At 38.8% G+C, this 23,856-nt stretch overlaps 2 protein-coding genes across 2 annotated transcripts; both read right to left on the bottom strand.

Moving 5' to 3' along the window:
* Nucleotides 1-10,040: 10,040 nt before the first annotated feature.
* On the bottom strand, nucleotides 10,041-14,677 carry LOC149085741 (protein argonaute-2-like). Its single transcript, XM_089232401.1, has 4 exons — nucleotides 14,644-14,677; nucleotides 13,602-13,754; nucleotides 13,356-13,496; nucleotides 10,041-13,082 (listed from the first exon to the last, which is right to left on the bottom strand). The coding sequence occupies exons 1-4, from the start codon at nucleotides 14,675-14,677 to the stop codon at nucleotides 10,282-10,284; spliced, it is 3,129 nt and encodes a 1,042-aa protein (XP_089088527.1). The 3' UTR covers nucleotides 10,041-10,281.
* Nucleotides 14,678-18,229: 3,552 nt separating this feature from the next.
* Nucleotides 18,230-22,093, bottom strand: LOC149085742 (uncharacterized). Its single transcript, XM_089232139.1, has 3 exons — nucleotides 21,748-22,093; nucleotides 18,658-18,807; nucleotides 18,230-18,564 (listed from the first exon to the last, which is right to left on the bottom strand). Exons 1-3 carry the CDS (start codon nucleotides 21,956-21,958, stop codon nucleotides 18,362-18,364), a joined length of 564 nt encoding a protein of 187 aa, XP_089088265.1. The 5' UTR covers nucleotides 21,959-22,093; the 3' UTR covers nucleotides 18,230-18,361.
* Between the last annotated feature and the right edge of the window lie 1,763 nt (nucleotides 22,094-23,856).

The raw sequence follows: 23,856 nt of genomic DNA on the forward strand, positions 1-23,856 counted from the left end.
ATTTTGTTTATGAATTTTGATCGAAATTCTGGGATTTTGTTCATGAATTTTGATCAAAATTCTGGGATTTTTTAATTTTTTCTTTTTATAAATTCTGGGACTTTGTTTATGAATTTTGATCAATTCTGGGATTTTTTCATTTTTTCTTTTCATAAATTCTTGGATTTTGTTTATGAATTTTGATCAAAATTCTGGGATTTTTTCATTTTTTCTTTTGATCAATTCTGGGATTTTTTTCATTTTTTCTTTTGATCAATTCTGGGATTTTTTCATTTTTTCTTTTGATCAATTCTGGGATTTTTTCATTTTTTCTTTTGATCAATTCTGGGATTTTTTCATTTTTTCTTTTGATCAATTCTGGGATTTTTTCATTTTATAAATTCTGGGATTTTGTTTATGAATTTTGATCAATTCTGGGATTTTGTTTATGAATTTTGATCAAAATTCTGGGATTTTGTTTATGAATTTTGGTCAAAATTCTGGGATTTTGTTTATGAATTTTGATCAAAATTCTGGGATTTTTTCATTTTTTCTTTTTATAAATTCTGGGATTTTGTTTAGGAATTTTGATCAATTCTGGGATTTTGTTTAGGAATTTTGATCAATTCTGGGATTTTTTTATGAATTTTGACCAATTCTGGGATTTTGTTTATGAATTTTGATTAAAATTCTGGGATTTTTTCATTTTTTCTTTTTATAAATTCTGGGATTTTGTTTATGAATTTTGATCAAAATTCTGGGATTTTTTCATTTTTTCTTTTTATAAATTCTGGGATTTTGTTTAGGAATTTTGATCAATTCTGGGATTTTTTTTATGAATTTTGATCAATTCTGGGATTTTTTTCATTTTTTCTTTTGATCAATTCTGGGATTTTTTCATTTTTTCTTTTGATCAATTCTGGGATTTTTTCATTTTTTCTTTTGATCAATTCTGGGATTTTTTCATTTTTTCTTTTGATCAATTCTGGGATTTTTTCATTTTTTCTTTTGATCAATTCTGGGATTTTTTCATTTTTTCTTTTGATCAATTCTGGGATTTTTTCATTTTTTCTTTTGATCAATTCTGGGATTTTTTCATTTTTTCTTTTGATCAATTCTGGGATTTTTTCATTTTTTCTTTTGATCAATTCTGGGATTTTTTCATTTTATAAATTCTGGGATTTTGTTTATGAATTTTGATCAATTCTGGGATTTTGTTTATGAATTTTGATCAAAATTCTGGGATTTTGTTTATGAATTTTGATCAAAATTCTGGGATTTTGTTTATGAATTTTGATCAAAATTCTGGGATTTTTTCATTTTTTCTTTTTATAAATTCTGGGATTTTGTTTAGGAATTTTGATCAATTCTGTGATTTTGTTTAGGAATTTTGATCAATTCTGGGATTTTTTTCATTTTTTCTTTTGATCAATTCTGGGATTTTTTCATTTTTTCTTTTGATCAATTCTGGGATTTTTTCATTTTTTCTTTTGATCAATTCTGGGATTTTTTCATTTTTTCTTTTTATAAATTCTGGGATTTTGTTTATGAATTTTGATCAAAATTCTGGGATTTTTTAAATTTTTTTTATAAATTCTGGGATTTTGTTTATGAATTTTGATCAATTCTGGGATTTTTTTATGAATTTTGACCAATTCTGGGATTTTGTTTATGAATTTTGATTAAAATTCTGGGATTTTTTCATTTTTTCTTTTTATAAATTCTGGGATTTTGTTTATGAATTTTGATCAAAATTCTGGGATTTTTTCATTTTTTCTTTTTATAAATTCTGGGATTTTGTTTAGGAATTTTGATCAATTCTGGGATTTTTTTTATGAATTTTGATCAATTCTGGGATTTTTTTTATGAATTTTGATCAATTCTGGGATTTTTTTCATTTTTTCTTTTGATCAATTCTGGGATTTTTCATTTTTTCTTTTGATCAATTCTGGGATTTTTTCATTTTTTCTTTTGATCAATTCTGGGATTTTTTCATTTTTTCTTTTTATAAATTCTGGGATTTTGTTTATGAATTTTGATCAAAATTCTGGGATTTTTTAAATTTTTTTTATAAATTCTGGGATTTTGTTTATGAATTTTGATCAATTCTGGGATTTTTTTATGAATTTTGACCAATTCTGGGATTTTGTTTATGAATTTTGATTAAAATTCTGGGATTTTTTCATTTTTTCTTTTTATAAATTCTGGGATTTTGTTTATGAATTTTGATCAAAATTCTGGGATTTTTTCATTTTTTCTTTTTATAAATTCTGGGATTTTGTTTAGGAATTTTGATCAATTCTGGGATTTTTTTTATGAATTTTGATCAATTCTGGGATTTTTTTTATGAATTTTGATGAATTCTGGGATTTTTTTCATTTTTTCTTTTGATCAATTCTGGGATTTTTTCATTTTTTCTTTTGATCAATTCTGGGATTTTTTCATTTTTTCTTTTGATCAATTCTGGGATTTTTTCATTTTTTCTTTTGATCAATTCTGGGATTTTGTTTATGAATTTTGATGAAAATTCTGGGATTTTTTAAATTTTTTTTTATAAATTCTGGGATTTTGTTTATGAATTTTGATCAATTCTGGGATTTTTTTTATGAATTTTGACCAATTCTGGGATTTTTTTTATGAATTTTGACCAATTCTGGGATTTTGTTTATGAATTTTGATCAAAATTCTGGGATTTTTTCATTTTTTCTTTTTATAAATTCTGGGATTTTGTTTATGAATTTTGATCAAAATTCTGGGATTTTTTCATTTTTTCTTTTTATGAATTCTGGGATTTTGTTTAGGAATTTTGATCAATTCTGGGATTTTTTTTATGAATTTTGATCAATTCTGGGATTTTTTTCATTTTTTCTTTTGATCAATTCTGGGATTTTTTTCATTTTTTCTTTTGATCAATTCTGGGATTTTTTCATTTTTTCTTTTGATCAATTCTGGGATTTTTTCATTTTTTCTTTTGATCAATTCTGGGATTTTTTCATTTTTTCTTTTGATCAATTCTGGGATTTTTTCATTTTATAAATTCTGGGATTTTGTTTATGAATTTTGATCAATTCTGGAATTTTTTTTTATGAATTTTGATCAAAATTCTGGGATTTTGTTTATGAATTTTGATCAAAATTCTGGGATTTTTTCATTTTTTCTTTTTATAAATTCTGGGATTTTGTTTATGAATTTTGATCAAAATTCTGGGATTTTTTCATTTTTTCTTTTCATAAATTCTGGGATTTTGTTTAGGAATTTTGATCAATTCTGGGATTTTTTTTATGAATTTTGATCAATTCTGGGATTTTTTTCATTTTTTCTTTTGATCAATTCTGGGATTTTTTCATTTTTTCTTTTGATCAATTCTGGGATTTTTTCATTTTTTCTTTTGATCAATTCTGGGATTTTGTTTATGAATTTTGATCAAAATTCTGGGATTTTTTAAATTTTTTTGATCAATTCTGGGATTTTGTTTATGAATTTTGATCAATTCTGGGATTTTTTTATGAATTTTGACCAATTCTGGGATTTTGTTTATGAATTTTGATCAAAATTATGGGATTTTTTCATTTTTTCTTTTTATAAATTCTGGGATTTTGTTTATGAATTTTGATCAAAATTCTGGGATTTTTTCATTTTTTCTTTTTATAAATTCTGGGATTTTGTTTATGAATTTTGATCAAAATTCTGGGATTTTTTCATTTTTTCTTTTCATAAATTCTGGGATTTTGTTTAGGAATTTTGATCAATTCTGGGATTTTTTTTATGAATTTTGATCAATTCTGGGATTTTTTTTATGAATTTTGATCAATTCTGGGATTTTTTTCATTTTTTCTTTTGATCAATTCTGGGATTTTTTCATTTTTTCTTTTGATCAATTCTGGGATTTTTTCATTTTTTCTTTTGATCAATTCTGGGATTTTGTTTATGAATTTTGATCAAAATTCTGGGATTTTTTAAATTTTTTTGATCAATTCTGGGATTTTGTTTATGAATTTTGATCAATTCTGGGATTTTTTTATGAATTTTGACCAATTCTGGGATTTTGTTTATGAATTTTGATCAAAATTATGGGATTTTTTCATTTTTTCTTTTTATAAATTCTGGGATTTTGTTTATGAATTTTGATCAAAATTCTGGGATTTTTTCATTTTTTCTTTTTATAAATTCTGGGATTTTGTTTATGAATTTTGATCAAAATTCTGGGATTTTTTCATTTTTTCTTTTCATAAATTCTGGGATTTTGTTTAGGAATTTTGATCAATTCTGAGATTTTTTTTATGAATTTTGATCAATTCTGGGATTTTTTTTATGAATTTTGATCAATTCTGGGATTTTTTTTATGAATTTTGATCAATTCTGGGATTTTTTTCATTTTTTCTTTTGATCAATTCTGGGATTTTGTTTATGAATTTTGATCAAAATTCTGGGATTTTTTAAAATTTTTTTTTTTTTATAAATTCTGGGATTTTTTCATTTTTTCTTTTTATAAATTCTGGGATTTTGTTTATGAATTTTGATGAATTCTGGGATTTTGTTTATGAATTTTGATCAATTCTGGGATTTTTTTCGTTGTAATTATCACAATATAATTTATGAGTTAAAAAATAATTTGAATCTTTGATTTCAATAAAGAATAATTCAAGTTGACTTCGGGAGAAACCGGGACAGTTTTGCCAAAAAGTCGGGACGGCCAAAAATACCGAAAATACCGGGACTGTCCCGGGAAATACGGGACGTATGGTCACCCTGATGAGACCAGCTATAACACCCAACGTTGCCAAGGTTTTTTCTAGTTGCTGGGAGGATTGAAATGACAAACCATTATAAATAGGCTGACCATATTTCCTCGAGAGAAATACGGGACATCGGGATTCCAAATACGGGAAAATACGGGACATCGCCAATTATCGCCAAAAGCGATGCCAAAACCAAACAAAGTTGCCAAATATTGTTGACATTACGGAAAAATCCCAATGGCGGGAAATGATGCATTACTGTAAATTGCAGTGGATTAAAATGTATTCCACGAAAAAAAAAAAAAAAAATGTTTACCAAGGCAAATGTGGGAGATTAATATCCCATATATAGTTGTAACTATCATAAAATAATTTATGAGTTGAAAAATACGTCGTGTGAAATATGGGAAAAACCGGGACACTTTTGCCAAAAAGTCGGGACGGCCAAAAAAAGAGAAAATACCGGGACTGTCCCGGGAAATACGGGACGTATGGTCACCCTAATTATAAAGGAATAAACTAACGTATCTACTCATAATATGGAATCACAAACTCGGAAAGGGCCAGTTTCTAAGCAACGGAAGTCGGTTACGATTTCGGGCCAGGTTTTCATTTAACTCTTGCATATATCAGGACCAATTTGACCCATCGGGACCAAGTTATGTGCATGTACCGAAAGACTGCCACATCCTACAGCAGGGCCCCTAGGCTGGAATAGATGACGAGCCCCCCAAACCAGTTTTTTCACGGGCCCCCTCTGCAGTTAATTTATAGTGTGAAAATATCAAAAAGTGATAAGAATCGTTCCGGCCCTTGTGTGGGGGGGAGGGAGGGGGGTCGTGCCGAGAGGTATAAATATACATATATCATCAGTGCTCCCAACATACAGGGTTGGGGTACCGGGGGATTGCACATATACCTTCATGGGGGGAAGTTAAAAGGTTTCATTTCCAAGGGTCCTTGATGGATCTCATTGTTTTTTTGCTGCTGAAAAATTTGCGATAGCGGAAGCCCAAGATATATCCGGTTTGGGGGGGGGGCATAAAATTTGCGAATTCGGTCGCGGGTAATTTCGTGGGTGGGGGGCTGGATTTTATTCGTTGGTAAAATTAATACAAATGAACATTTGCCGTGGCCCTCGCAGGAGTGTGCCCGATAAGCTTCCGAGTCAGCGGAACTGTTTCATTTTGGAGGCTCTGTATGAATCTCATTCTTTTCTGTTGTTTAACATTGTAGAATTTTCAATAGCGGAAGCTCGAGATAAATCCAGTCTGGGTCCCCCACTAAAAATCTTTGTATTATGTACCCGCTACTGGATGTGGGCCCTTGATTTTATTCGTTGTAAAATTGATAAAAACGAAAAATTTTCGTGGCCTCTGACAAAGGGGGATGCCCGACAAATCTCCAGGTCAGGGCCCCCATGGAAAAGTTCACAGGTTCCATTTCGGGGCTCCCGGATGAATCTCATTCATTGTTTTGTTCTACATTGTAAAATTTGCAACATCGGAAGCCCGAGATAAATCCAGTCTGGGGCCCCACTAAAACTATGCAAATTGGTGTCCCGGGTAATTGGTTGGGGGCTCTGGATTTTATTCGTTGGTGAAATGAATACAAATTAAAATTTTTCATGGCATTTTTGGGGATGACCGACAAGCTTCCAAGTTGGGGGGCCCATGCTTACAGGTTCTACACAGTCAAACCTCTCTCTCTCTAGAGGCGCGAATGCGAGCAGACCTCTCCGTTGAAAAGGCTCGCACCGAGAGTAAATAGGCCTACATCGGTATAATTATTCATTTATTACACTTCGCTCTCTACGAGTTGAGAAAAAACTCATAGTTTAAAAAATTGATTGCAGATGGCAGCACTATACATAACAAGTATTACACAGAAACAAACTTCCACGGAAGGTTCACTACACGTACACACACATTCCAACATGTATTAATTCGTTAGAAGTTTCCCAGAGGAATATGGGACGAAGTAATAGTAATCAAACCTCTCTACATCTCGAAACTGACGGGACGGAAGAAAATTTCGAGATAGAGAGTTTTCGAGAAATAGAGAAATAGAAATTTTTAAGAAGGAAAAAACACTCCAAAAATGGCGAAAAATTCCATTGACTAAAATTAAAAAATACGGTAGGCCTACTATATTCTAATATCTACAGTCGAATCCCGTTATAACGAACTCCAAAAGACCAGAGAAATCACTTCGTTATAACGAAATTTCGTTATAAAGGAATTCCAGGTCTGCATTTTTCTTATGTAAACTTATTTGGAGGATTAGAAAAGTGTTCGTTAAAACGAGAATTTCGCTATAACGGTATTCGTTAAAACACGGGATTCGACTGTAGTACACATTATATTTTATCGTTTTGGGGCCAAAGAAAGGTTCCAGGGTCAAAGTAGCCCGCGTTGACCGCAGTTTGTTTATGTTTTATTCATCTGTTACATGATTTCAGACTGACCATAAGCAGCCGTGGTGGTCGAGTCGTCATAGTGACGAACCCGCACCGTAGCGGTGGTCGGATGAAGTTGGTTTTCTGTGGTTCCCAACTTCGAGGTGTGAATGTGATTCCGGTACATTCCCAGTACCGAATTTCCAGATACATCCATCCGTCGATATCTCATCGAGATGTGAAGCAGGAACGTATCCGGTCTTCACAGGTCAAAAAAGGCCTGCAAATTATTTCCATCATTTACAGTAAAACCTGTCTTTTACGGACACCGACGGGACAAAAGAATCATCTCGTAAAAGAGTGGGGGGGGGGGGTCACCGCTAATCAGGGGGGTTTGGAATGCATAGTCATATTATACAAAGGGGGGGGGAAATTATTTTTTTGACCGTAAAAGTGGGGGGGGGGGTTGACTGTATCTGAGGAGTGTCCGTTAACAGGAGTTTTACTGCATACCAAACAGAACCAAACTTGAACGACAAGCTTCGTTAAAGCTGCGGAAATGCTCGAAATGATCAAAAAACGGTCGTGCAACAACCGTATTTTGGTCACTCACATGCTTGCAAGAGTCTCCAGGCCACTCTATAGATCACTCACATTATTGCAAATAGTATAGGTCACTCACATTCTTGCACATTCTATAGGTCACTCACATTCTTGCACATTCTATAGGTCACTCACATTCTTGCACATTCTATAGGTCACTCACATTCTTGCACATTCTATAGGTCACTCACATTCTTGCAAATGGAACAGGTCACTCACATTATTGCACACTCTCTAGGTCACTCACATTATTGCACACTCTCTAGGTCATTCACATTCTTGCAAACTCTATAGATCCCATAGGTCACTCACAAAATTTGCACACTTTATGGGTCACTCTTTTGAACGATCACTGACCTAGTCGTTCGGTTTCTGGGCAGAAACAGATTTATGTTTTTACCCCACCCCTTGTCCTATCACGAAAATTTTCTTAACCACTCATTTAGATTTCCCGCCCCGGGCATTATCTCGATTAGCATCCGCCCACCCTGTGAATACGCCTCTGTCAATGCTCCCACCGTATGAAGAAGACGTGGGCAGCCCTGGGTATTTTTGCTAGTGAATAAAAACGTTGATAATGAAAACCAATTATGTCCAATAAGTACATTCAGGGGTGGCATAGCTCGAGCTTACCTGCCACCCGGGACTGCAAAGGCCCCTAAAGAGGATCCTAGGGTGACAGCGTTTTAGCCCAGGTGACACTGTATAATGACACTGTACGAATGAGCTAGCCATACGTCCCGTATTTCCTGGAACATTCCCGTATTTTCACGTATAATTTTGTCCATTCCGACTTTTTTTTAAAAATATCAAACTGTCGCCCGGGTGCATCGCAGCCCTTGTACCTCTCACTTAAGCCGCCTCTGAGTGAATTGCATCACAACAATACCAGAAAACCAATTGTTCGTAATTTAGACTGAAGGATTCAGCAATGCATAACAGGATAGAGAGTACTATAAAAAGGGTGATTCCTCTAAGTCCGTTGGGTGCAAATTACCCGCAAACCGTATAGTGGTGATCACCGAAAAATGTAGCCTTCATTTACAACCCGACTCGTTAATGGCAGTAAATTGCAATATAGCGATATGACCGGATTTTGTGTTTAGTGAAGTAGAAGTCTTGTCGCCGCCGGGACAAGATGACTTTTCTTCCGGAGTTCAACTCAGCATAATATCAAGTAAATATCTGTTTCCTTGATATCTTGGGCTGAGGAAAAAAAAAGATGTCTATCTCTCTTTACACTCTCCAATCCTTGCATGTAATTATGTAAGTTCACGAGACGTTTTCTATCCCATTTTTGCAATTATGCAAGTTCACGACGTCTTTTCTATCCCATTTTTGCAATTATGCAAGTTCGCGACGTCTTTTCTATCCGATTTTTGCAATTATGCAAGTTCGCGACGTCTTTTCTATCCGATTTTTGCAATTATGCAAGTTCGCGACGTCTTTTCTATCCGATTTTTGCAATTATGCAAGTTCGCGACGTCTTTTCTATCCGAATTTTGCAATTATGCAAGTTCGCGACGTCTTTTCTATCCGATTTTTGCAATTATGCAAGTTCGCGACGTCTTTTCTATCCGATTTTTGCAATTATGCAAGTTCGCGACGTCTTTTCTATCCGAATTTTGCAATTATGCAAGTTCGCGACGTCTTTTCTATCCGATTTTTGCAAATATGCAAGTTCGCGACGTCTTTTCTATCCAATTTTTGCAATTATGCAAGTTCGCGACGTCTTTTCTATCCGATTTTTGCAATTATGCAAGTTCGCGACGTCTTTTCTATCCGAATTTTGCAATTATGCAAGTTCGCGACGTCTTTTCTATCCGATTTTTGCAATTATGCAAGTTCCCGACGTCTTTTCTATCCGATTTTTGCAATTATGCAAGTTCGCGACGTCTTTTCTATCCGATTTTTGCAAATATGCAAGTTCGCAACGTCTTTTCTATCCGATTTTTGCAAATATGCAAGTTCGCGACGTCTTTTCTATCCCATTTTTGTAAATATGCAAGTTCGCGACGTCTTTTCTATCCCATTTTTGTAAATATGCAAGTTTGCGACTCTTTTCTATCCCATTTTTGCAATTATGCAAGTTCGCGACGTCTTTTCTATCCGATTTTTGCAATTATAAAAGTTCGCGACGTCTTTTCTATCCCATTTTTGTAAATATGCAAGTTTGCGACTCCTTTCTATCCCATTTTCGAAATTATGCGAGTTCGCAAAATGTTAATGAGTCCCGATGTGATCGCATTAAGCAGAATGCACTGTATTTATGAAAAACAAAGACTGGTCGGAATTACGGGTAATAAAAGACAAAGGAATTCGTAATCACGTTTATTCTGATTTAAAGCTGGAAACTGATAAACGTACAAACACAGTAACATCCATCACCGCAAAAAGTAAATTTTCCCAATTTAGTATAAAATCAAATTCGAAATGATTGAATTTTTCACACGAAAATAGAAAAAAAAATTTTTTTAGTTCATTTCTTTCTGGTAATATTAATTTCCAACCACCACCAATCCCTATAAAACGACATCAATGAAAATCAGTCTTTAACTGAACTCATACGAAGAACATGTGCAAGTTCATCCGATCCATCACTGACATGACCGTCTCTATCTTTTCGGGCAATTCGGATAACTTATTGCCTTTGAATAAGTGGCTGACATATTCGGAGGCGCGGGTGCACAGCAAATCGGCGTATTTCACGGGAGCCGGGATCGATATGCTGCGGTTGCAACGAGCTATGAGATGGCATAGATTGAACGTCATCTCCTCCAGGGATTCGGGTTCGAACCTGTTCTCGTCGAGCAGAACGGTGTAGCGAGTCATCTTGCTCGTACCTTGTATACCCTCGTGGCTACCGAGATAGAAGTCGTACAGTTGCGGATCGACGATGTCTTTGTCGAGGATGGTACCAGCCGGGATGTTCCCGCAATTACCGATGCCGTCCCGCTCATCCTTCGGATACATACGGACCGGGTGCCTCTTCTGGGCGATGACGAACGTTATGGTCGGCTTGTACTCTGATTCTAAGGACTGGCAGGCTCCCTTGATCATGGGTATCTCCTTGTCGAACACATCCTGGAATTGACCTTCGCTCACCCCGTCGCGGTAGAATACTATTCTACGTGGCTTTGCTGCCTTGTTACGCCTGTAGAAGTCCAACAGTATCTTTCTAGTCATTTCCTGCAGGCACAGGATTATTTCTTGAGCTTTTCGATCCCTCGGATTCTTCAATGTCCTGCAGCAGTGAGCATATTGTGCAACGGATTCATCCATGCCACCGACGACTGCCGCGATCGAGGGGAACCCGTCCCTGACATGATGTATGACGTCGGCACCCATGATGATTATTCTCTCGTGCCGAAGTTCCATCGGCCAACCCGATATCTCGTGGTTAACGCCTCCCAACTTGCTGTTGATCTTCAGGCAAATGTTGATGGCTGTGCGTTGGTTCATCTTGTTTTCGACGATTCTCTTGGTCACGCATTGCGTCACGATCTTGTACTCGACGTCGGCGAGATATTTGATCTCGTCGTAACAATGAACCGTATCACTCTTGTCCAACACGAAGAGAATCAGGTCAGCTTTCTCAGCTTTCGCCATATCGAAAGCTTGTCTAGTTGGCATCCTAGAGTCGTATACGTGCTTAATTATGGGGGATCTAATTACAAGTCCGGCGTCCTTGCCAGCTTGGCATATAAGGTTGCAGTAATTTTCCAGAGAGAAGTTACCGCAGTTGGCAAAGCATATCAAGTGTGGCCTCTGAACTGTCATCCCAGATTTGAATTGAGTTTGACGCATATCCCACACTCCGCTGTCATTGACATTTTTTCTATGGGTGTTGTACCCAATCGCTGGTTGCGGCAACACCCTGGCATCGCTCTCGATCGGCTGGACGGCCATTCCTAGACCGAATAGGGTCATCCTATCAGCACAGGTGCTTTTCACCGTACCAGCACTTTTCCGAATTATTTCGAATTTTTCGCTGGGTGGAAGTGCAGTCCTCTTGATCAGTTCGGCCGAGATTTTGTCTGCGAGATGTTCTTTGATCTTTTGATTGGGCAATACTTCGCACACTTCCATAGGAATGTAGATGTTTGAGAACCTTGGTGAAGACATCTTCAAGCACAGCAGACTTGGGTACCGAAGCTTATAGCTGTAGTTTGACATGAAGTAATTCTCGACTGTTTCTGTGCGGTCGTTGAATGGGAAAGTCTGATCCCTTGGTGTGTTGTCTGTCACTCTTTCGATCCGATACTTCCGCATATTCTTCTGGTGATTTACTTTCACTCGTAGACCACCCAGTTTCTTGTTCAGAATACCAATCTCTCGCGTATTCCATACGTAATCATTCCGGTACACCTTATTACCCAAAATCTCTCCGACGATATCAGCCACGTTCCCACTTTTGTGGAAAGCTGCAGCGACCGTATTGATGACCAGAGCCGGTCCTTGCGGAGTGAAACGGATGTTCTGACTGTATCCGCTCAGCATCTCTGTCGCTGAACCAAGGCTGATTCGCTTATCCATCAAGAAGAACGAGTTACCGATCACCATCTGGGGTGACCCCGGGGGTCGGTAGGCCAATATGGCTTCGAGAACCATGCGAGCTTCATTAGGCATATCGGCCGTTGCTCTTTTCGTGTACGCCATGATGGTTTTCACGTCAATGACGTTGGTAAACTGCGTTTCGTTAGCATTCTTTTTCTTGACCGGTTTGATAACGAGTGCAAAATTATAAGCGCGACCTCTGTCGTTCTGAAGAGAAACACGAAACTCTCTCACGTCATCTATTGGGAGTCTCTTGCACGTGAAGAGGTTTCTCCCAGCGTCGTAAACAGGTGAATACTCACTGAGGTTGTACTCCTGGTACCATGCCATAACAACTCTATGGCGCATTGGCTTGGGGAGTGCTTTCATTTCGTCGCCTAAAGATTTCTTCACGAATCCGGTTGGTACGATTTCGATATCGTAATGGTAAATGGCATTTCCTTTGCACTGCATGCGGAAAAGGTTTGTTACCACTCGGATCTTTTTTCGGGCGGCCTTGCTGTATCCTGGTCTGCTGGCGATTTGCATGCATACCAAAGGCTGTGTTGGTGCTTGCTGTTGAACACTGAATGATGGACACTGACTTGTTAATGACAGCGCCCCAATGCCACTTGTCAGTGTGGAGAGTGGCGTTTCTGATGAAGGCACAGTGGGAATGTTTGTCTGCGACATGGAAGCACTCGAATATTGGTAGGAATCTTTGCCTTTGAGACTTTGTAGTTCTCCCTGTATTGATCCAGGATCGGTGCCGCCTGAAGCGGTTGGTTGTTGAGTGGTCATAGATTGCTCAATAGTTTTTCCATGGCCTAAAAAACGTAGAAAAAAAAATTACTTTTATTTTTGCGCACACACACACAATATAAAGCGAATACTTTCTTTCTTTCTTTCAAACCGAGCATAACTCAGGGCTATCACCATCTATGGGTGATTTACTACCATCCCGTATTTTACGGGACAGAAAAATTCCTCCCGTATTATTCTCTTCTTGCTAGGGGCGATCTCCCCAATCATCCTCCCTCCTCTGGATCCACGCCTGGAACAGAACGCCACTTAAAAAATATGGAGTAAATGATTATTACCAGTAACATATTGTGGGCCACGGTCTTTTCCTCTGCCTAGCTTCGCTTGTGCTCCGACTACTGGCCAACCTTCAGCGTCTTGGACTTCACTCTCTTGAAGACTATGGATCGGCTCTGTCGACTTTGCACACGAGTCTTTTCCTGAAATACACAAGGGTGAAACAATTCAATTTACCTCGTAATTTCGATTGCTCAAATATATTCTAAAAGGAGGGTTAGATCATGCTCGAATAGTAAGCATATTACCAGAAGCATATTGAGCCGTACGTGGACCATAGCCTGGACCTCTGCCTGGCCTCTGTTGAGTCCCGAGTGCTGGCCAGTCATCAGCGTCCTGCTCTCCACTCCCTTGCAAAAAGTGAACTGGCTCTGCCAATTTCGCATTCGTGTCTTCTGCTTCTGAAATGTAGGGGGGGGGGGAGAATAATTCAGTTCACACTGATGATAAATGTCAGAGCCGCCCATAGAAGTGTGCGGTCACAGCGGGCACCGCACTTGCGGTAATGGTAATTTATTTCGAAAATTCTGAATTTTCATGAATTCTAGAAGTACTTCTTTCATATATTTTGTTTATGCTGAACTTTCATGAGGTCTGGAATTATTTCTTTCATTTATTCAGAAATTTCATCAATTTTAGAACAATTTCTATCATTTATTCTGTTTATTCTGAATTTTCGTCAATTATGGAATTATGAATTAACAATTATAGACTTTTGAATTTTTTTATCTATTCCTTCATTTATTCAGAGATTTCATCAATCATAGAAGTATTTCTTTCATTTATTCTGAATTTTCATCAGGTCTGGGATTCTTTCTTTCATTTGTTCAGAATTTTTATCGATTCTAGAAGAATTTATATACTTTATTCTGTTTATTCTGAATTTTCGTCTCTCTCTCAATTCTGGAATTCTGAATTTTCGACAACTACAGACTTTTGAATTTTCATCAGGTCTGGGATTATTTCTTTCATTCATTCAGAAATTTCATCAATCCTAGAAGTATTCCCTTCCTTTATTCTAAATTTTCCTTAATTCTGAATTTTCCTTAATTCTGGAATTATTTCCTTTATTAATTCTGGAATTATTTCCTTTAGTAATTCTGGAATTATTTCCTTCAGTAATTCTGGAATTATTTCCTTCAGTAATTCTGGAATTATTTCCTTCAGTAATTCTGGAATTATTTCCTTTATTAATTCTGAATTTTCATTAATTCTGGAATTATTTCCTTTATTAATTCTGAATTTTCATTAATTCTGGAATTATTTCTTTCATTTAGTCTTAATTTTCACCAATTGTAGAAGAGTTTCCTTCATCCGCTATCATTTTCACACCGGGTCCCGCTTCTGGTAAGGACAGCCCTGCATTATGTCATCATACCCAAAGAATGATTTTAAAAAAGGATTACCAGAAGCATATTGAGCCGTTTGTGGGTCATGGACGCGTCCCCAGCCTGGGATCTCTTGTGCTCCGATCACTCGCCACTTCTTGCCTTTCTGTTTTCCACGATCTTGAGAATCACGGACTGGTCTGGCTAGTTTCCAAAACGAATCCTTTCCTGAAAACATATTTGTTAAAATAATTCAATTTACTCATTACTTAGTTATCGTTGGCAGATAACATTGGCTCTGACCCAAAATCATTTTTTAGATACGTCAATAATGGATGTAAGGGGACAGTTGGCCCCCTCTCGATAGGAGGCTCCAGGGTAGAGAGCAATGTAGGCATGTGTAGTGCTTTCAATCACCTTTTCGTGTCGGTTTTTAATGGAGATAATGATATTCAATATACGGGTGTTGCATGGGGTAATAAAACCCTCAACGATATTCAAGTAGAAGACGTGGAGGTCCTAAATCTTCTAAGAAATGTATGTGCAAGCAAAGCACCAGGACCAGATGATATCTATCCCAGGGTCCTCAGGGAATGTGCTAATGAATTGTTGGGGCCAGTCGCACAGATATACAGGAGTAGTGTTGCTGAGGGTATCGTCCCAAGAGATTGGAAACTTGCTAACGTTGTTCCGATATTTAAGAAGGGTAGTAGAGAAGCGGTGTCAAATTATCGTCCAGTGAGTGTGACGAGCTCCCTCTCGAAAATTTTGGAAATTATCATCAAAAGGCAGTTTGTGAAGTGGATATACGAGAATAATGTATTGTCGGATAATCAGCATGGGTTCAGGAAGGGTAAGTCATGTGTAACTAACCTCCTTTGCTTTTATGATCACGTGACTAAGGCTTTGGGTAAGAGCAAAAACGTAGACGTTGTTTACCTTGACTTCCAGAAGGCATTCGATCGGGTCCAACATGGCAAACTCTTGAAGCATTTACACGAGATTGGAATTGGGGGCAACGTGCTGAATTGGATAGAATCGTGGTTAAGAGATAGGTCGCAACGAGTTATGGTGAACGGGGAATTCTCTGTGGTTGGAAAGACGTCACAAGTGGAGTTCCTCAAGGAAGTGTCCTTGGCCCCATACTTTTACACTTTTTATCGATAAACTCGATCAGGGTATCGATGGGATTACTAGCAAATTCGCAGATGATGTGAAGCTAATGGGGGTAATCGGGAATGAAAGCGATAGGGAGTTGCTCCAGACCAACTTAAACAAGATTGCAGCATGGGCAAATGAATGGAGCATGACGTTTAGCGTTGATAAGTGCATGGTCACTCATTTTCGTTCGAACAACCCACGGTTCTCTTACGAGTTGAATGGTGTCACTGTCCCGGATGCAACTAGGATCACCGATTTGGGAATTCTCATTGACGAGCGACTTAGGTTTTCTGAACATTGTTCAGCGGTGGTCAAAAAATCGAATAGAATGCTTGGTCTCATTTTCAAAAAGGTCTCTTCCCGTTCTCCTAAAGTCATTCTTCCGCTTTTTCGAGGATTAGTTCGTCCTGGGCTGGAGTATGCTGTAAGGTTTTGGAGACCATACCTACAGAGGGACATAGAATTGGTTGAAGGGGTGCAGAGAAGAGCTACGCGTGTCCTTATTGGCACACAGGGCTTGAGTTATGAAGAGAGACTTCATTTTTTGAATATGTTTACATTGGATGAACGCAGGTGTCGAGGATATATGATCGAAGTGTTCAAAATTTTCAATGGGATGGATAGGATGGACCATGAACTTTTAGTACACCGCCAAGCGACTGCTTTTACAAGGGGACACCAGTTTCAATTGGTGAGGGACAATGCAAGGTTATGGTGTCGCAGGGAATTTTTCTCTAGTAGGGTTGTTAATAAATGGAATAGCTTACCCCCGGAAGTAGTAAATTGTAACACAATTGACACGTTTAAAAAGAGATACGATAAGCATGTTGGGGTAAATCGAGAAGCTATCCATTCTTAGAATAAGACAACCATAAGTATTCTTTATGGGCGTTGTATAATATTTTATCATGTGCATATATTGTTTATAATTTATGTTAATTGCATTTTTAATTGGATCGCTGTATTTTTTGAAATATATGCATCCATATTTTTATGGGCATCTTTTTATCAGCCACCTCGTTGGGCATTTTGCCTGTTGTGGCGTTGTATTTGTATTTGTATTTATCGTAGTAGTCACAAAATGATAATGAGGAGTTTTACAAGAAGTGCCTTTAGTCGTATGTAGACCATGGACACGTCCTCTGCCTCGCTTCTGTTGCGCGCCGACTACTGGCCAATCCTCAGCGCGTCCTGTTCTCCACTACCTTGCAAAAAACATACGTTGATACAGAGGGGGCGATGGGGGCAATCGCCCCCCTCCCAAGGGTCAAAAAATGAGAAAAATTCTGTCCCGCAAAATACGAGACGGTTTAATGAACCTAATGGTGTCTTATTCGCAGCTCACACAAGATGTCTGCCTTTTCTCCATTCACGGCTGAAGATGTCCGCCCCGATTTACTTGCAGCTGGAGATATAGCTTCGGCTGTATTCGCCACTGACAGTGTCTGCCCAACACCATTTACAGCAGAAGGGCTCTGCGCTTAGCTTGTGACGTCACTGAAGGAGGTAATCTCAACTATAGGCATTGCATACAGTAGGCCGACGCATGCGCGTCGTTTTTTCAAGACTTGATTTTTGAACCATGTTCTCAAAGAATGATTTAGAAGAGTGTTACCAGATGCAGGTTCAGCCGTACGTGGGCCATAGGCAAGTCCTCTGTTTGGCGTCTGTTGTGCTCCGAGTACTGGCCATTCCTCAACGTCCTGTTCTCCACCCCCTTGCAAAAAATGGACTGGCTCGGCCGATTTCGCACTCGAGTCTGAAACATAAGTTAAGTAATTAATTTCAATTATTGCTTAGTTGTCATACACAAAGAAAATCTTTCGAAGAATGTTTTTCAGGGGGCAGTTCGAGTTCATCTGCTGCCCCTAAAGACGACCCTGGTGGAAGGCTGAAAGGTTTTAAACACGAATTTTTTATCCATCCAAAGCTGTACGCATTATTACTGAATAGAATGTAACATAACAATGACATAACACCATGCATCCCGCTTTTGAATAATTAATAATAATTTAATTAATTTCAAATCACCAACATAGAGTTGAACATTAAAGCAAAAATACCTACTCCAATGTTTCCAGGGCAGAAACTAGGAGAGTGCAAGGGAGGGGGTTCTGGGGCTCCATTCTTTGGACAAGTGAGAACCCAGACTCTTTCTTTGCACGCTCATGAAAAATTACTAGGTGGGTGCATCAAAATAAACACTTGCCCCGTGCGAGAGTGCATTCTTGTTTATGGAATTACGTCCCCAAGTCCCAGAGGTGTCGGAAGTGTTATTCACCTATGGATGTTCGGCTTGAACTTTATATGGTAATTTTGATTTCTGAATGAATGACCACTGGTACAGAATACTGTGGGTGCTCGAGCACCCACTGCACCACTGGCTCCGACGCCACTGCCAGGCCCTGTCTATTCCCTCAAGTTTTCTCAACATCTTCGTTGTCAAGACATGGCTCAAAAGAGTGAAAGCGTGTGGTGTCGCGTGAATTTTTTAAACAAAATTTTAAAACTTTATGTGTCTAAACAAAAGCCCAAGCTACCGCCCCCCTTGCACTCTCGCCTAAGCCACCTCTGGTATTACCAGGAATATTTTGAGCCGTATGTTTTCGTCCTTTGCTTGGCTTCTGTTGTGCTCCGAGTACTGGCCAATCCTCAGCGTCCTGTTCTCCACTCGCTGGCAAAAAATGTTCTGGCTCGACCAGTTTCGTATGAGAGTCCTTTTCTGAAATGCACAAGGGTGGAATAATTAAAGTTACTCGTTACTAAATTGCTGAACTATATTCTAAAAAGAAGGATTCAGCTCGAAGAGTATTACCAGAAGCAAATTGAGCCGTATGTTGACCATGTATCGGTCCTCTGCTGGGCCTCTGTTGTGCTCCGAGTACTGGCCAATCATCGGCGTCCTGTTCTCCACTCTCTTGCAAATAATGAACTGGCTCGGCCAATTTCGCACACGAATCTTCTTCTATAACGTTGGGAGAAAAAATTCAGTTTACTTACTTAATCCCAAAAGCAACGATTTCGAAGATACTTTGATACAGAGGGGTGCACAACCTCCGGCCCGCGAGCGAAACCCAGACCGCCAAAAAGTTCCATCCGGTGAGCGAAAGAAGTGCTCCAGTTGATAAGTATCAGTAAATGGTACATGGCAGCACTACAACAAGCATTAGGGGGTCATTCAAGTATTACGTTAGCATCGATGGGGGTCTCGGGTTTGCTGACTTTTGATGACAAGGGGAAAGGGGGAGGTTTAATGATGTTTACGTCATCAACCACCCTTTATAAAAAGATGAAATATTCTTTTAATGCCATCTTACTTGTGCCAAAAAAAGCAGGAAAAAAATTTCCCCTAGTTTTCGGACACCTGAACTAATATCATCCTCCCTATCGACAAGTCCTATTTAGTGATCTCCAAATGTTCCACGGATCCTTCAAGTTATCTGGAAAGGAGGCAGGGCTGCTGAAGTGTTTTAGAAATATGTTGCGGGCCACTTAAGTCCTCTAGAAATGTGTCACGGGCCGCTTATGTGCCCTGGAACTGTGCCGCACGTCACTCAAGTGATCCGTAACTATGCCGTGGATCACTTAAGTAATCTGGGAATATCAAGGAAACAGTTATTTTCCGAATATTATACTGAGGTGAACTCGGAAAGAAAAGTCATCGCGTCTCCGCCGGGTATGTATCCTGTGTATATAATATGGCAAGTGTAAGATAACAGATGAGATGGCATGAGCCCCCCCCCCCCCAAATCCTAATATGTGTACATTCATCCTTCTAACGAAACCCTGTTTTCTCGAACTCCCAACCCCATCTCGTCTGGAATCACCACAAAATTAGTTAATCGCGACAGTACCCAATTGTCCGTGCCCGAGTGGCGTGGTGGTAAGATGCTCGTCTACCATCGTGAAGGTTGTTGTCTGGGTCGCGGGTTCGAACCCAAGGGAGGATATAGATAAGATAATTTCCCTAACGAACTCGAGGCGACCACCGATAGACAGCGCCTTCACTTCCAACCCATCTCACTAATGGCAGTAAATAGCGATATGGCCAGAATCGGTGTTTGATGAAGTAGTAGTACCCAATTGTCCGGAGAAAATATGCTGTAAAAAATTTGTATGTTTTTTTTGACACAAAATAGTGTCCCGAACTCACGAAGCTGGGCTGGAAGAGATCTCGGCGACGGGAAAAGCCCAGTGGCAAAGTTTTGGTGTTCATTCATTCAGCCAGACATAATCGTCAAAGGTAAGTAAAGTTGCCATTTTGTACAGCCAAAAAGACGATTCATTCATTCATTCATTCAGCCAAAAAGATTATCAAAGACTTAAATTTGGAAAGTCATGAAAATAATCTCCATTCTTTGCTGTGATAAAAAATTAATAAAAATGATTGAAAAAATTATTCAAATAAACCTCGTTCAAAATAAGGGGAAAATTCGGGTCACACATTTTTTGAAAAAGTTGGTACGACCAAAAAAGGGGAATGTCCCTCACAAAATATGGGTCACACAGTCACTCTGTACAGCCCAATCCCGTTATAACGAACTCTAAGAGACCGGAGAAATCACTTCGTTATAACGAAATTTCGTAATAAAGGAATTCCATGGTTTTTGCAATGTTCCTATGTAAACTTATCTGGAGGATGAGAAAAAGTGTTCGTTAAAACGAGATTCAACTGTATATACAAATTTGTGGCCCGCGAGCTGTAGAATTGCAGCATATCTGGCACGCGTACTGAAAAGGTTGTGCACCCCTGCTTCAAGGCAACTGACTACGTGACGTGGGGTGGAGGGGGGGGGGGCACTTTATTTTTTTCAAAACACTGTGATTTTCAGAAAACAGATGGGATTTGAAATACTGTATGAAATAAGGAAATCCAGTGAAATTTCTGAAATATCTCTACAACTTTTTGAGATATTCTAAATTATGTCTTCAAAATTAGCTCACTTGCAATACTCACGCCAGACATTGTACATTGAAAACCACACAATTTGTTTGAACAGTTTCGATACTGTATGTTTCTACGACTGTTATCTGCGCAAAGAACTGAAACGTTTAAGATACATAAAATATTCTCTGAGATATGGCAGTTTTTCCGTGAAGCAATACGTGAATTTCCACAAAAATATATTCAAATTTTTTCATTCAAACAGCTGTAAAATATTAAATTCCGAACATATGGCGATGATCCTAGTTCATTGCACAGCTAACGTTATATCTGGGACACTGTTGAATATAATTTCACGGGAATATCTTCCATAGTGTTTGAGAAAATTGGTTTAGCGTTGAATAAAGTAACGAAAAAAAAAAAAACGAATCTTCATAAAATGCGTTTGAAAATTGTTTTGTTGCCTTCGAAACCATTGTTGCAGATGATTTAAATCAGCCATAACTTTGTTGTTTCTTATTGCATGTACAAGAATAAAATAATTTTGAATTCTTTGTAAAACGTTCTTTCAAATGAATTTATAAAACCATTTTCGACAATTTTTTCATTTGAACGTAGTTGGAAATCCAATGCGATAATTTTATTAAGGTTTCTTGGAAACTGATAGAGCAGCGGTTCTCAACCTTTTTTGACTCGTGGAGCCCCTTTAAGTAAAAAAATTCTATGGGGGAGCCCCCTATAGGCCAAGTTTTTAATTATTCATCAAAGTTACTGATTTATTATTAGTTTTTAAAAATATTTGTAAATATTTTTTTTAAATTTTACTTTTTTTTTAAATTTTCCTCGAGCGGCCGCGGAGTCCCTGAAGAGTGCATAAGGGGCCCCAAGGGCTCCGCGGAGTCCCTGAAGAGTGCATAAGGGACCCCAAGGGCTCCGCGGAGTCCCTGAAGAGTGCATAAGGGGCCCAAGGGCTCCGCGGAGCACCGGTTGAGAACCGCTGGAACTTATGGAATGGATTACCGGCAACTCCTGGCTCGACTATGCCAATGGCTTGTTGTTGCTGAGTTGATTGTGCGGTTGGTGGATTGTCTCTTTCAGCCTTGTGCTCAGGTTGCTGCTTTTCAGCTGCTGTTGCAAGTCCCGTAGCGACTTTTTTAGCTTTTCCACGACCTGAAATTACACGCGCTCGAATGTTATCAAATTCATGTAGTGTAGTACACATTCTTGGCATTGTGTTTTTCAAATTCCAGTCGAGCCAACTGAACGGTCGAGCGATCCAGATGAGCCCTAAAAAGCCATGATCTCATTTCAGGTTCACCCTTACCAGAGGTGCGAAAATAATAGTGGAGTCAGAGGTATCTTAATGATTTCGAGGGGTCCCCCCTTAGATGGATCTGGAAATTTCGCCTCCGACATCGGAGGCGCCGACATGAAGAAAACATAGGGGGGCTGAAAGTTGCTGGTTGACCCGTATATACAGGACTCAAGAGCGTACGCAGTAGAGGGAGGACGCATTGTTTTTCTGAAATTATTTGGGGGGTGGGGCTCAACCCACTTACAAAATTTATTTTAGGGACTCATATGGCCTCAGTCCCTAGATTCCGGTGCCTATATCCAGCATTTCACACACGGAAATTTCGCCTCTGACATTTCGCTCCGGATATTTTGCCTGTCCTGATCGTATGAGCGATCGAGTGAGTGACCAAGTCACTGTGTGAGTCACCAAATAATTGGGTGAATGACCGTAGGAGGGACCAAGTGAGTGATCATATGTGTGACCGTACTAGTTATTAAGTTTGTGACCTTATGAGGGACCAAGGACTTGGCCATATGAGTGATCACACTCACTTGGTCGCTCCTGCGGTCTCATACTGTCGCTCACCAATATGGCCACTCATTTGTTCACTCATACAGTCACTCACTCCTTCAATTGGTCGCTCACGCTGTTAGTCCCACTCTTGTGGGGGCCATACTCTCACTCAACCAATCACTCCGTCACTTACACGGTTAGGACAGGTGAAATGGCCTTGGCAAATTGTCGTGGCGAAATTTCCCAAGGAGAAATGTCGCAAACGAAATTTCCGTAAATCCTCCTTAACCCCGATTTTATTATATTCTGTGGGGGGAGGGGGAATTTGCATCCGAAAAATCATATACATGTATTATCACAAAATACACTCGGTGGCCAAACAATTAGGAACACACCTCACTTAAACTTCAACTTGTCCGTGCAACAAATGCGCTGACGTAATAAACCTGAATTGCTGATAAAAACTTTTTTCCTGGTCAGAAACACCAGTTAACGTTGCAATTTCCCCTGTTCGTGAGAAAAACAAGAGATTTCAGTGACTTTGAACGCGACATGATTGTGGATGCCCTGGAGAAGCGGTTCCAGTATCTCCGAAGCAGCTTAACCTTCTTGGCTTTTCTTGTACAACAGTATCTCGAGTCTCCTAGGAATGGCAGCTAAGCCAAAGAACCTCGAACGGAATAGTGGGCGGAAATCACTTGTGGTGCCAAGCGACTGACACGCATTGTGTGTGCAGCAATATAAGAGCTACAACATAACGAATTGCAGCATATCTTTAGTATACTGTACAAGACGGATCTTAAAAAGAATCTAGCAAACGACGACCAACAAGAGTCCCTTTGATTTAGCTAAAAAACCGAAGAAAAGCTTTTGTGGGCTAGAAGACAAGTGATGAATGGAAGAAGGTAACTTGGTCTGAGACGATTCAAGAGTTCTCCTCCATGACGTTGATGGCAGGCTCTACGTGTGGCGCAAGCAGCGCCAAGCCGTGGATCTGGCATGCCACATGACAACTGTTCAAGCATGTGGAGGCGCAATTACGGTCTAGGGGAGCATTTTCTGGGAATACAACTGTTCAAGCATGTGGAGGCGGAGTCATGTCTGGGGGAACATTTTCCCTTATTTACTCTTGGTCCCTTATTTCCATTGGAAACCCGTCAATGCCAGCGCCTACCTCCACATCGTTACTGACCACGTGCACCCGCTTATGGCCATAATGTTTCCTGATGATGATGGATATTTCCAGCAGGACAACGCACCCTCCCACGGGGCTGGAGTTATCTCAGATTGGTTTGAGGAACATGATTCAGAGTTTCAAT

The sequence above is a fragment of the Pholcus phalangioides genome, unplaced genomic scaffold, assembly GCF_987345545.1.
Source record: "Pholcus phalangioides strain wild (caught in Gottingen) unplaced genomic scaffold, Ppha-v1.0 ptg000005l_1, whole genome shotgun sequence".
Lineage (NCBI taxonomy): Eukaryota > Metazoa > Arthropoda > Arachnida > Araneae > Pholcidae > Pholcus > Pholcus phalangioides.

Coding starts and splice junctions, on each gene's coding strand:
- LOC149085741 (XM_089232401.1), bottom strand. CDS start 14,677: ATGATAGCGGATGAAGGAAACTCTTCTACAATTG. Junction 13,755..14,643: donor AGGAAACTCTTCTACAATTG/GTGAAAATTAAG, acceptor CCTACATTTCAG/AAGCAGAAGACACGAATGCG. Junction 13,083..13,355: donor TGGCCCACAATATGTTACTG/GTAATAATCATT, acceptor TACGTTTTTTAG/GCCATGGAAAAACTATTGAG.
- LOC149085742 (XM_089232139.1), bottom strand. CDS start 21,958: ATGCCAAGAATGTGTACTACACTACATGAATTTGATAACATTCGAGCG. Junction 18,808..21,747: donor AGTCGAGCCAGGAGTTGCCG/GTAATCCATTCC, acceptor CCAACGTTATAG/AAGAAGATTCGTGTGCGAAA. Junction 18,565..18,657: donor TACGGCTCAATTTGCTTCTG/GTAATACTCTTC, acceptor TGTGCATTTCAG/AAAAGGACTCTCATACGAAA.